This window comes from Siphateles boraxobius, unplaced genomic scaffold (genome assembly GCF_051911475.1).
Source record: "Siphateles boraxobius isolate OS27281-9 unplaced genomic scaffold, OSU_SipBor_1 77, whole genome shotgun sequence".
Lineage (NCBI taxonomy): Eukaryota > Metazoa > Chordata > Actinopteri > Cypriniformes > Leuciscidae > Siphateles > Siphateles boraxobius.
In genome coordinates, this window is record NW_027509205.1 from 11,885,762 (window position 1) to 11,900,329 (window position 14,568).

Sequence of the window (14,568 nt, forward strand, 5' to 3'; positions counted from 1 at the left end):
CAGAGACCTTCCTGTTATTTATCACATGCATTGGTTTGCTCCTCTATTTTTGGTGCATTTTCTTGTAGCTGAAGATGAGTTTGTTGCTGTAAATTGTCACTTATTTCGTCTCAACTGTATGACTTTCTTCCGTGCTAGGATCACAAAAGGAGACACTTTGAAGAATGTACTGGCTATTTTCCCCATGCAGTTACAATGAATGTAGGCTGAATATTTCAAGCTTTGGGGAAAAAAAAATCATAGATTTGAACAGATGTATTTATGTATATACTACCATTCAAAAGTTTGTGTTGAGTAAGATTTTTTGAAAAAAGTAATACTTTTATTCAGCATTAATCAGCAAGGACAATATTTATCAAACGCGACAGTTGGAATGTTATAAAGATTTCTATTTCAAATAAATGCTGCTATTTTAAATTCTGCTATTCATCTAAGAATCCTGTAAAAAAAGTATCACTGTATCCATAAACATATTAAGCAACACAACTGTTTTCAACTGTGTTGATAATAAAAAAATGTTTCTTGAACACTAAATCAGCATATTAGAATGATTTCTGAAGAATTATGTGACACTGAAAACTGGAGTGGACTAATGATGCTGAAAATTCAGCTTTGCCATCACAGGAACGAATTACATTTTAAAATGTATTAAAATAGAAAGTTATTTTAAGCTGTAATAATATTTTACAATATTATTGTTTTTTCTTATTTTTTTATCAAATCAATGCAGCAACAGTGAAAATAAGAGACTTCTTTCAAAAACAAAAATCTTACTGACTTACTGGTAGTGTATTTGTGAAACTAATCTCTGAATTCTGATTTAATAAAATCATGTTCTGTTAAAAAACATGAGTTTGTCCTTTAAACCCTTTATATCAAAGTGATAGTTTCTGATTTGTGAATAAATAAATTTTTTGAATCAATCAGTTCACAAAATTGTCTGAATTATTTGTTTTAGTTTATAAAGCTGACTCACTGACTCAATGATTCGGTTCCAGTTATATAAATACATTTTAAAGATGTACATTTCAGTCTACTTGTCACACAAAGGATATTTTGTGTCCCACAGAAGAAAGTAAGTCATACAGGTTTGCAATGATATGAGAAGTGAGTAAACGATGACAGAATTTGAGTTTTTACTTGAACTATTCCTTTAAAGGAGTTGGGAAGAGAGCAAGAGAGAGTGACGACAGTCCCGTGGGACTCAATGGAGAGGTATTGTCATGTGTTTTTCTCAGTCAAGGTCGGCAGGAAATGTCAGAGCAGGTGTGTGTCTGTCAGTGAGTGGCCAGCGCAGCCCCTGGGCTCCAACACGCCATGCTGTGACACTGGAGCAAGTCTCACACTCTCTCACACACACACACACACACACACACACACACACACACACACACACACACACACACACACGCGCACACACGCACGTATGGATCCTCATGCCCTATAAAGCCAGTGCGGGTCACCTCGGGCCACAGCAAAGACTCCCGTAGAGCCATGCGTATTGAGCACATATTGCACCCGATACTGCAACAAAGCCATTTTGAATTGTAATAATTCACGTGTGTTTACTAGTAATGAGTTACTAGTTTACTAGTAATAGTAATTCCTCAATTTTTTATTTTGTCATAATTTTACTCACCCTCACACTGTGGAACACAAAAGAATAGCTCAGTTATTTATTTGATTTTTGTTTTGTTTTTGGTCGATGCAATGATTTTTGATTGACTGTCATTGACTGACATTTTGTCTTATGTTCCACAGAAGAAACAAAGGTTTGGAATGACATGAGAGTGAAAAAATCTGTAATTTTGGGTTGAACAATCCCTTTAAGGTGTGTCTATATGAAACTTCTCCTTGAAAGCCAGTCTGATCTGTCAATCTTGTTTGAACTTTTGCATGTGATTGGATCCCTGCTTGTTCGTTCCATTGTGTTTTGGTGTTTTGGTGGTTATTGTTGCCTAGGCAGGGTCAAGAGAGTTTTTTACGCAAACCCAACTGATTTATACACAGGTTTGAGAACAGGGCTGGGTGGCACCATCTTACCGCAGACATGCTTTGGGCAATAATGCAGTAAAACCTGTACATTCTGGCTGATCCTTTAGAAATGCACGATTATTCTCGCACACAAGCATTTCTCAGATTCTGTGGCTTCAGTTGAGTAACAGCAATTCTCCATATGAGTCAACAAGCATAAATCACTCTGCTATGCTTTTATTTTTCTACCCCTTCCAACCCATTTTGCGAGAAAAACAAAACTTGTTTTTTAATGCAATTTTAGTCGCTATGGTAATTAAAATGTTCCCATTTGTTTGGATGCACTAAATTAAAACCGCAAAACCTGAATTGTTTTTATTGGTTTGCTGTGCCACTGTGGTTTTGAAGGAGGCCTAATCTCATTTGTGGATTAAACACTTACTACTCTTCTCAGTCATGTGACTCCGACTGTGGTCTGAGTATCTCTTTAAATGCGAGCCCCATTGTCATCTAATCGTTCCTGACAGCTCCGACTATCACACAGCCTGGGAGGCCTGTCGGTTTATTTGGACATGCCACTTTGTGCCACACTTCCCTTCGCAACCAGTAGATGGTGGTATTCATCTTCATCATAGACCTGTGGGAGGCCAGGTTGCCCTGTCTTTGTCTCTTTCCTTATCTGATCTCACTTCTTTAAACTTTCTCTGCCTTTTTACTTCCTTCTACGAACTGTGTCTCCCATACCGTGTTTTTGTTTTACTTAACACTTAATTTTTTTGCTTTCCATCTAGTTGTTTCCATCTCCACCACCCTCAGAGTAATTGAGAGTAGGGTCCCCGAGCAAGAGGGTCACAGAACCAATTCTTTGCCTTTTTGAAGATCGCGAAACTGTTGATCCGCAACGTGCAATAAGCGTCCCAAGCTATCGAATGCAAGCCATTGTGAGATGATAATGTCACCGGAATGTCACAATCTGTCTGCCGGTGGCGTGGCCGTCCCCTCTCAGTGTCATATTGTGCTTATGCCTAATCAACTAACCGCCGGCAAGCAAGCACATTTCCCTTTTAATTGTCAATGTACTATACGTCTATTAGCTGGTTTAGTGTAAGAGACGGTGGCACAATTGTACACTTTGATTTTGTGTGTGTGCGCTAGGTGGGCGTCTGTTGCAGAGAGGGAAGACACTCGTCAGGGTTATGGCAGTCGTAGATGACAAGAAGGCTCTTCCTTCCTCTCCATAAACCCTGCATTGTGCGGTTTGGACATGAGTGCGGCGTTGTTGCCATTGGTGCTGTTTTCATTTTGCTTCAATTAGCTAATTAGATGTGAAGGGTGGTAGTGTCTCTGAAAATGAAGGACAAGGATCCAGCGTCGGGTTTAAGACCGCCTTTGTCTTTATCTATGAGCCGGATCGCAACGTGTTATTAGGATGTGCCACCAAGTCACGATAGGCTGCTATTAATTTATGCTCCGTTTCCTTTAGATTTTCTTGAAATCAGATGTTTGCTTTTCCCCCCCAGGTTTTGTTATGAATTACACGGGCATTGAGTGTTTGTGTGTGTGTGTGTGTGTTTACGCCCTGCTCATTTGCAACTCTGAGACATTTTGTACGGCCTGTCACCGAATGTCATCATTGACTGTAAAAGTAGAGAAAAAAATGCCTCAAATTACAGGAAAGCAGCACTGCATTAAAGAACAAAGAGGATCGATGGCAGTACATTAAACTTTATACAATTGGGGGGGAATCAACTAATTAAAATTGATTACTCTTGCTTTGTAAAAGTGTTTCTGAATTAAATTATTGTATGAAAACATTTTGACCAATTGAGGAGCTGAGGAAGTATCCATTACTGGATTACTGCTGGAATATTTGCGGTGAGCTGGGCTAAGTACTGTTTCCCCCCCCACCTCACTGCTGAGTCCAAGGGCCACAGTTTCTTCTTTCTTTCTTTCTTTCTTTCTTTCTTATACATACACATTTCACACTTTTTATCTTTCAAAAAATGTCTAAAAATAATATTGAAAAAAATAAAGTAATATTTGTAAGCTTAATTTGACCTTTAGAGTGTAAGATTCCTGTCTTTTTTTCCCAGTGAGACATTTTTTTGATTTTTTTAAGCAATATTAAATTAAACAAGCCATATGAACTATTCTCTCTTGTCAAACACATCTAGTACACACATTTTACACAATCAAAAGATGTTTTATGAAGTATGTCCAAAATTAATGGTCAAAATCTACATTTAAAAAAAATAAATGTCATATTTTTTAAAGCAGAAACTCAAGATTAGACTTTAAGTCTTTTTTTTTTATAAGTGTAACATTTATTATTTATCAAGCAAGTTAGGCATCTTTTTCTCTCTCCCTGAAGAGATCAGATTAAATGAACACCTCAGTGTTTTTTTTGTGTTTTTTTTGGTCAAAAATCTTTTAAACCCACTCTGAGTTAGCCATATAAACTAGTAGGTCTTTTATGGAACACCTCAGTGAGCCGGCAATGCATTGGAAGTGTAATTCTGGCACCACAGACACTTTGGCGCTCATTAGTGGAAACAAATGATTACATGTGAAAGCTGGACATATCTCCCAACAGTTAATAATAACGATTAAGATAAATTTGCCCCACATTAACAGAAATGTTTCCAGCAAATGCTCTGCTTTACCGTGTTCTATTGATTTACATGTTAAGAGGAAATATTTCAGGTCTGTAATCGAAAGTATTGAGTACTAGTTAGGCTAGCGTTACAGATTAGCTTTGGCTGAGTGAGGCAAACATCTATGTGCATATGTGTATTCAAATGTGTCAGTTCCACCATAAACCTGTGACTTTCCATTAGGCTTAAATAACAGTCCGGTATATATTTATAATATTTTACTATTATAATTTTGTACTTTTTTATAATTTTGTACTCTTTCCTGTGAAAGTGAAATGGCATGATATATGCTGTTGATGTCATGAATTTAATAACAAATTATGTTTTACAGGGTTTCCACAATCCTGGAAATATAAGGGAAATTCATAATTGCCATTTCCAGGCTTGTAAATAAATAGTTCTGGAAATTCATGGGTATTTCTGTAGTCAATATTTATTTTATTAGTTATGCCTAATTCTAACCTATTTATTTGGATAATAACGTATAATTTATATAAAGTGAAAATCCTTATCCAGTCATCAAAAACAACTGTAAACGTTGTGTGAAAAAATCATGGAAGTTCTTTGGTGGAAAGTGTGGAAATCCTGGATTCCCAATTTTGTCCAGAAGGCTTTAGTTCATACTTATTTTCAAATCTCTGTATGTCATATAACAAAACTTTCAACTGTATTTTTCTCTGCTATTGTATTTATTGTTTTTTTTGTTTTGCTTTGGTGGTAAACTTTGTTGTGACCTTTAAGTCGTCAAAGTTCAGAACATTCATAAAATATTGCCTGCTCCGTGATTTGAATATCAGCGCTGTAATCGCAGGTCTCTGTGCTCAATCCACTCGCAACACATGGAAAATGTGTGTCGCTCTACTTTGTCATCAGTAATGGCTCTTTTTGCATAGATCTATTTATCACGAATGTGACCTTTTGAAACTGGATTTGGTTGCATAAGGAAGATGGGTAAAGGCATAACTGACTGAGATATTCCCTTTTCATGCACTTTTTTCAGTAGTTCAAAGTCGTAAACAGACCACACAGTTATGCTGAAGACTTTTGGAGTGACTACTAAGATTTTTGTGATGATGATGAGGAGGCAGAACATTTTAAAGGGATAGTTCACCCAAAAATGAAAATTCTGCAATCATTTACTCACCCTCATGTCATTCCAAACCTGTATGAATTTCCTTCTTCTGTGGCACGCAAGAAAATATTTCAGAAAATATCTTTCCCGTGGACCTCTGTGGACTTTCGTTGCATTTGGAATTTTTTCCTAAATATTATCTTTTGTGTTCCGCAGAGAAAAAAAAAAGGTTTGAAATGGCATTAAATCTTCCAAAAATCACAATAAAAAGCAAAGTAACCAAAAAAAACATTGCTGTATAAAAATTATTTATTGATGTATGTAATGTCTGTGTCGTGTGGGTGTGGAGTTGATCAGTAAGAATTGATTTTATACAGCTGTTTTAGATGAACTAAACTAACATTGCATTAATTAATTGTACTCTCTCTCTCTCTCACTCTCTCACTCTCTGTCTCTCTGTCTCTCTCTCTCTCTCTCTCTCTCTCTCTCTCTCTCTCTCTCTCTCTCTCTCTCTCTCTCTCTCTCTCTCTCTCTCTCTCTCTCTCTCTCTCTCTCACTCTCTCACTCTCTCACATATGCACACCCAGTTTCCTCAGTGTACTCTCCTCAATAAAGGTCATTTAAAGCGGAAGTTGTCATAATTAGAAGGGCATTTTAAGATCTAATTATAAAAGATTAAAAATACCATTTTGAGCATCAACCCTTCAGGAGTTGAAAGGAATCTGACTGCAAGGAAACCCACATTGCAATTTCAGAGAGTCGACTCGAAGCGCTTAAAGCGTCCTAGATATCCATCTATGTCATGGAATCATTCATGATAGAGGTTAATTAATATAGAAAGCCGACAATGGTCTCTTTCTCCCTCTCTCTTCTCCTGAACCCATTGTTTTGTAGGAATCTGAGACCAACCTAACGCAATTGGATCAGTGTCTATTAGGCCTTTATTATATCAGGGGTGCTTCTTCACAAATGTACAGGGCAATTTGAAATGAATTGATTCACGCTGAGACTGGATCCCCAGACCTGCTAATGATTTCCTTTTAGCTTCCTTTACCCTTTGCTTTTAAGTGCCAACTGATGGCCCCCACCTTCTGCTGTGGTAGCTCTTGTCCTTTCATACGGAGCGGTCATTACTGTCAACAGTCCTGTAGCCCAAGATCAACCTGGTATACAGTCAGGCACACTTTCTGGTCTATAACTTCGTTTCACGACTTCACGCCACCCTCCGCAAAGTTTCAATTTGTGACTTTGCGCTTAAGGAACTGGGGTAAAATGCCTTGTTGATTTAGTTTTATTTTTCTATTTTCATCAAAAGCTAAGCACAGCTATTCATGCATACATCACATGCAAAATTTGAGAAAATTTAATCTCTTATTTTATACTTTTTTTTTTAAGCGATTGCAGATTTATGTTACTAATAAAACTGAATGAAATCTATAAACTGTCCCATGTATTTTGAAACAAACAACCGTATTTTTTTTTTTTTTCAAGGTCTATCTGTGTGTTTGTTTTTTGGTTAAAAGGTTATTAAAAAAGGCAAAACACCATTTTCTATTTTAAATATTTACTTACACACTACTTTAAATATCTTAATACATCAAAAGTGTATGCATATGATGTCAAAATTGTATCACTTTATTTGCACATTTACATACTGTACTTCACTGTATTCTCCAATTCTAAAAGACCCCTGTAGCTGCCTTTTAAGTGTACATTATTTGTATTTAAAACAAACATTTTGCCCTTTTTTATACAATATACTAATATATACTTTTATAATTTGTACTAATATATAAGTAAAATCACATTTTCTTTAAGGGTTTTTTAAGTTTGTTGTATACCTACCTCTGCACACACTGTTTAAGGAACTTTTGGTGTCTCTTTCACCGATCAAGATATTGAAATAAAACCTTTTCCCCGCCATCAACGTTTGGCTTAATAGTACTTTTGTAAGTTGCCTTGATCAAAAGTATATTTCCCTGACTGTTGGACCTTTTTGCAAGGGAAGTCTTCCTTCTCATATTTACTGGTTATATGGCAGGATTTATAAGCAAAACTTCCTCTAATTCTTTCATGTCAGAATTTCTTAAGCGTTTTAATGTTCTTAAAACAGGAAAAAAGTATTCAGAATTCACTAGTTCACTAGTTAGAATTACATTTTTAGGGTAAAGTAGGATAAAATCAGGAAAATTGGGACTTTTTTTTTGTTTTGTTTTTTTACATTAAACTGACTGTCAAAATGCGGTGCGATTTTTATCTGAATTGGCCCTTTATAAACCAGATATTGGACTTTTAACTGGTTTTAAAGGAGACTGAAATGATGAAAGAAAGCATCATACGAGTTTGGCTCTAAAAATTTGGCTTCCCTAATAGGACATTTATATTTCCTTCCCGATCAATATCATCATGTTAAGCGTAACGACCACCTCCTCCAAATTTAAGGCGAGTGTGAGGCAAAAGTGCTCCGTTAAAACTCGGTCCGATCCAAACTCAATAACCAACATGGCATGATTTGCAAGACCTTGTGCAGTCATCATGTTCACGGCGGGCATGTCTCCAGACGTGGCCCTTAATGTTGCTCGGCCCCTATGATTGAGTTTTCACCACTTTTTAGGTTGCACCTGACACTTGATCATTTATCTCATTTGTAAAGATTATCGGTTAGAACAGGGAGCACTTTCCGTGCATTAGCAATTTTAGCCTTACAAGAAACACTAGAAAATAATGGTTGATTAACAAAGAGTATTTACTGGTATTCAGCAAAGAAACATGCACCCACCTTTTTAATTTGAGTTAATATTTTGCTTGCCAAACCAAATGTGTCTTGTACTGACATGTAGTGATACAGCTCTCCCCCTTAAAAGCACGATCGTGCGCTGCTACCTTATACGACAACGAGGGTGATCTATACGTCAATAAGTAGACAAGACTAAAATCTGTGCAATGTGGTTATAATTGATTGAGATGTCTGGGTGGAACTTGCATAAAGCAGCCGTGTCATCTGCAAAGAAAAGCACTTTTCTTCTCCCTGAAGAACAGACGTAACACTCTTGAAAAATAAATGGACATCACCCTCATTTGTTATCCCACTTTGATCCCATCTTTTAGAGAAGTGTTTACAAGAATGCCGTGCCCCTTCCATCCAAGTAAAAGCTAGTCTCGATCACAAAACGGAGTCGTATTTCATAGTCATACATATAAGCCAAGGAGCTGCGATTTTGACCCCTTTGTCTTTATAATCTTAAATGAAACATTCCTGCTGTTGTTTTTTTCGCTGGCAGTGACTCAATTGAGAATGTTCTTTTCCTATAAAGTGTGATTTACTGTACATGCAACGTCATTTTTGTGCAGTGCATAAAGAAATTGATGGTTTACGCAGTTTATGTGGTGTTTATAGAGCGGGGAAGGAGTGTTTCTGGATTGTAAAATGCACTTATTGTGTGATTCTCCAACAACTCAAAACCCTCATCCATTCAAATGCTGATTTTCACTTGCAATTCATGTTTGAAGACTTCTCAGAACTGAGCTAAGCTGAACTGGTTCATTTATGAAGCAGGATGTGCTTCAGTTAGACGATGTGGACTTTGTGGCAATTTTTGGTCATAAGTTTCCAGGTGAATACATTTAATATGCCTTCAGCTTATATAATGGGTGCCCAGGCCATCAAAAATAAGAGAGGGTTTATGAAGAATTTTCATAAATTAAAGTATTTGACAATTGGCCAGATTTACTGGAAAGTTATGCACGTGATCTACTGACACCAATCCGCAAACCTTAGTAAATCACCTTGTGTGATTCATTTAAATACTCTCCTTACATAAATTTTGCTTCTGAGAGGGAAACTCCTACAAATACATTTGCAATAAGGTCAGCTGCAAAAATACTGTAACTGTGTCCACAGCTTTTCAATGCTCATTTTTCACTGTGTCTTTAGTAAATCCTGACAGTTTTACAACACCAAAAGAAGTTTTGCGCTAGCACAAGCTGTCAGTAACTCTGGCCCATAGTGTTTTTTGTTGTTGATGGTCAGAAAAAATATGAACTTGAAAAGGTAAAACATTTTTTTTTTAAAAGCCCCCGAAAATTCACTTTAGGGGATAATTTTTGACACTGATATAGAGATCCAGAAATTTCAAGAAAGGTCATGTTAACGTAAAACACTGTCCCTGATGTGTTCTGAAACCAGGTGATACTAAGGTTGTGTTCTATGCAGACACTGCCTCAGATGTTTGAGGAGACAAATGCGGCCTGCCTACTTGCTTATTCCAATTAATCGGAATCATAATCTCATGCCGTTCCCTAAATCGTCAGTGCCCCCCTTTTGGTCTTCCTTCTTCATTTAACAAAGTCAGAGTTGTTCCCCATAAATTTAAGCTGAAATCAATATGATGTGTTTTTGAAAGGAAAACCGGGTCCCCTACTCACTCTGTCTTGATTTGTCACCGCAGAATTATACAGCCGACCCGACTATTACACATTCTTCTCAGCCTATTTTCAAAATGCAATCCTTTTGGATTGAAACAGGTCTTTAGTATATGCAATGCATTACCTAAAACGGATTACCACAGACAGCGCGCTCAATCACTTTTTATCTTTTGCCGCTTAAAGAAAAAGAACAGTAATCAAAACCTTTCAACCTATTAGAGGGATGACTTTTACAATTGAATCACAGGGACCACAGGTGCGATAACGAGGCGGCTCGGCTTTATCCTTGAGTGTGCGTTTCCCCCTATCTCCAGATGTTATTTCATGTTTATCTGTTCTTTAAAAGCACCACTTCAGAGCCCGCACTTCAAATTCATGCTATAATGGTGTTTGAGGAGGAGACCCTTTTTTAATTCTAGGAGAAGCAAGCTAAAGTGGCAGATCAAGGTGCATCTCGAAGGAAAACACGATGGAATCGATGGGAACGGCGCTGCACTTCCGACTACACGTGTTCTGATGATATTTAATTTTCTAGTGCATTAACACTCAGTCATTACAACATGCAGCCTAGGTGATTTGATCATAATGCATTTTCTTCTTTAAGAATCGCTGAAGTTTTTAGCCAGGTATTCTGCCGTTATTAGATACAGATGGGCACTTCAGCATTAAGTATAGATTTCCAGTCCCTGCTCACTTAAGGCTAGGAGTTTGTCTTAAAGAGGATAATGGCAAATTAAACTCCATACCCCATTTGTTCTGCAAACCTTGATGGGATAATTTTATAACTGCTGATTCACTCATTTCCTAGATTTATCTCTAAAGTGGTTTGGTGGTCTGGCCTCCATATACTTATTGGGAGGGGGAGGGCTATTTTATAAGTTCCTGTTGTTGGCTGATGATATACCTTGGGGAGTTGGAAATGTACAATAATTCAGCCGCCTTGCAAGAATTCCTGAGTCTTCCTCTCATTTCCAGTGAAGTTAATTTACTGATGACTTTCTATTATACTGATGAGCTCATTTCACGCTGCAAATGTAAGAATTCTTTTTTCCCGTCTTCACAGATTGCCACGGCAGTGAGGTTTCTACAAAACCAGCAAGTTCGTCAGAGCCCCCTGGCAACCAGAAAGGCTTTTTTAAAGAAAAAAGGTGCGTATCATCAATATGTTCCTGAACCCTAATGTGAAATATTGCGTTTTTACAGGCAGAACGGCTACAAGATGGCTCAATTCCAAGACTTTGACCTTACATTTAACCAACTTAATGCTTTCGTTATTTCTTTCAGGCATGAGTAGAATCAGTTTAGTAAAAAGAGCCTTTTTGCAATGTCAGGTTAAAAGGACAGTTTACCACTAAATATTTTTTTTATACCTTTCATTCCAAAACTTTTCATATTCCCATAAAGAGAAGTTTTGAAGAATGTTCATGCTGCTCTCTTACTTTCATTTACAACAAAAGTAAATGTGGACAGATGCTGTTGAGCACCAAAATGGACAAAAAAGGGCCATGAATTCTTCAAAAAGTAGTTAATATGATATATCTTCTGAAGCCATATGAAAGGTTTATGTGGCAAAAATGACAGAAATGCTGGTTTGGCAAACACGTTCACCATCTACTTCCCAGTTGTGTGGAAAAGAGCAGCTTTTACATTCTGCTGTAAATATCTTCTTTTCTTTTCTTTTTTTTACCACTGAAGCAAGTCATAAAGGTTTCAGGTGAGTAAATGATGAGAGTGGTCATTTTGGGGTAAACTATCCCTTTAAAGACTGCTCAGTTTTAGGAACAGCATGTAGTCCAGTGTCCAAAGATTTTCATGGGGTGAGGTCATTTGCTTTTATGGGTCAGGGGTCGAGGCCATTGTTGAATGCCCTGGAGGGTCAGGTAGGGGTCGATCGGGCTGCAGAGAGCTTGATCCCGGCTGTGTGGATAAATGACCCATCAGTTGGGACGCTTTGGGATCCAGAAAATTAATATTGACAAACCCTCCTGCACTTTCAATGGAATTGTCAATTATGCTACCTCCCAGCATTTTAAAGCTTTTACTTAATTTAGCTGTTATCATAAATATTAAAGCACTGGAATGCATCAGAAAGTTTTATCGACCAGAGAAGCAACGTGTTGTGAGCATACATATGCATTCACTCTAAATTCAGAGCAGTTTAGGTATCAATCAATATGTGTGTTTGATGCATAACCCACCACTATCTCTCCAATGGCACAAACCCCTTTCAGATCAGATCACCGGCCTGAGTGTGTGCTGGATAGTAATCAATCCTTACGCTGTATTTTGATCTTTTTTGAGAGTTTTTTTTTTTTTTTTTTACCCAGCACCGAAAATGACATTGTGATGTTTTAGTGAATCACTTTGGGGGGCGGCAGTGATGGAAACCGAGAAGCACAATGTAATCTGTCTCACTTTACGGCTTATTTGAGTGTTTTGCCAGCAGGTCTTAAAACTTTAAAATCAGTCACATAAAATGACGATCACTTCGGCGCTGAAATGCATATCATTTTTTAAAATAAAATATAGTCCTTCACAAAGGTCAGATTAGTTTTATCTTGATTACATTTAAGTTTAGCAAGGTCAGCATTGTCCTTTATAACACGATAACTCAACTGTCTCTGCGCGGTATTGATAATTGTAAATCTTAGCAGAGCCGTGCTTATCGGACATACAGTACTGTCACGACTTTCCTTTTAGTTCTTATTTCAAATGAAATTTCTTCTGTCAGGACTAATTAATGGTAAAGCCAGGTGGATTTGGCCTACTACGGTGCTAGTAGAGGGACAGAGGAAAGCGAGCCAAATAGCTCAATGACCGTAGTGGGTAACCGGAGACAAAATCCATAGATGCCGGCTGCTGTTGTTCACATCAGTGGCTTATTATGACTTCTCAATATCTTTAGAATTTTCCTCGGTCAGTGCTTCTCGTTAGCAGTAGATCAGCTTCATTTATAATTCACAGCTGGGTTATGCGGCTTAATATGCAGTATGTTCAGGGCGAAATGTGGTTATTTCGAATGTGTACGACTGCAATTGTATCCAGCTGCAGGTATTTGCAGGTTCTGAGCGATATGCATCATGTTTGTGTTGTGTAGAAAGTGTTTGGTGGTTCAAATGGATTTCTCAAAGGGGTCTACTGGTACATCAAATATTAATATGCTAGTGTGTCACTGTTTCATGATAGGTCAACCTCCCCCTCCATGCCAACTGAAGTCAATAGTGTTCAATGGGTCCCTGTAATCCACATGAATGTGACTTTTTCATTATGCTTCCTGAAGAGGATGAATAATAATTATATTCCCTCTCTCCAAACATTTATTTATCTGTTTATTTTATTTTTTATTTTTAAATTCAAGAAAATGAACAGTCTGATTGATAACTCTGTTTTGCCCGGAAAGCTTTGCACTCTTCTAGTTACTTTTTAAAGTTCTAATTTTATTTTTAGTTCTATTTTTTACATTAAAATATCATCATCAACAATATTTAGAGAAAAACATTTTATTTATTAACATGAATTTTAATATTTATTACTATTTGACCTTTTCTTTAATGACAGTAGTGCTCGAGCTGATTCCAGAAATCTATTCAAAACCTGACGATCATGTGGTCTCAGACCCCACTATGTTTGCGTTATTTATTTATAATTCATACATGCATGTATTTGTGTATGAGTCTCTATTTTGTATGTGTGTATAATGTATATTTAGATTGACTTTGACCCCTCCGAACAGCAGAACCAGGGAACACTGTGAACTATCATGGCAATGTGTCCCCAGGGTGTGTTTGAACATCAATAGATCTATAGCTGTAAGACTCGGCCTTGTGCTATTGCTATTCTAATTTGATGTTGTATTTTTTTATGCGGACATTTGGAGATCTCGAACGAGGACACTATTTCCAGGTCACTAGCCTTTTAATTACCAACCCTTGTAACTGAGAGTTTATTGATAGAACTCAGAGCACAAAAATGTTTACAACCACAGCGGGCGAGTTATCACCAACGCTTCAAGTTTAATTTCTTACGTTTTCTCTGCTCGCTCATGCAATTTTGGGTGGGCGTAGCCGCTTACACCCTGAGGACCACTTCGCTGTGATATTGCCACTTGTCATGTAGTTATGAAAATATGTTAAACATTGTAATAGATAACTATTCAATATCCTCTCAATGGACGTTCCCATCGCGACGGCTTAATTAAGCCAGCATGATTTAGGAATGATTTGTAAGTACTGTACGTACAGTTCATAATGTCTGTTGTTAAGGACGGATTTCGGATTAAAGTCACAATGACCTTTTTGTTTTAATTGTGGTTCGCAATCAGCAAGCTTTTGTCTACATGCAAACGTTTTTGTTTTGTTTTGCCTAGTCCCTCAAATGGAAGAAGAGCGCAGGCTTTAAAGTGAGCCGTCTGTGAATTTGCATGTGCTGGAAAATCGTCTTGTG

At 37.3% G+C, this 14,568-nt stretch overlaps 1 protein-coding gene across 1 annotated transcript in view; it reads left to right on the forward strand.

The window, feature by feature from the left end:
* pex14 (peroxisomal biogenesis factor 14) overlaps positions 1-14,568 on the forward strand; it is a 70,557-nt gene that overhangs the window by 18,664 nt on the left and 37,325 nt on the right. Inside the window, exon 3 of the mRNA XM_077218162.1 lies at positions 11,189-11,273. Within this exon, the coding sequence (XP_077074277.1) occupies positions 11,189-11,273 (85 nt within the window). The remainder of the gene's footprint in view (positions 1-11,188; positions 11,274-14,568) is intronic.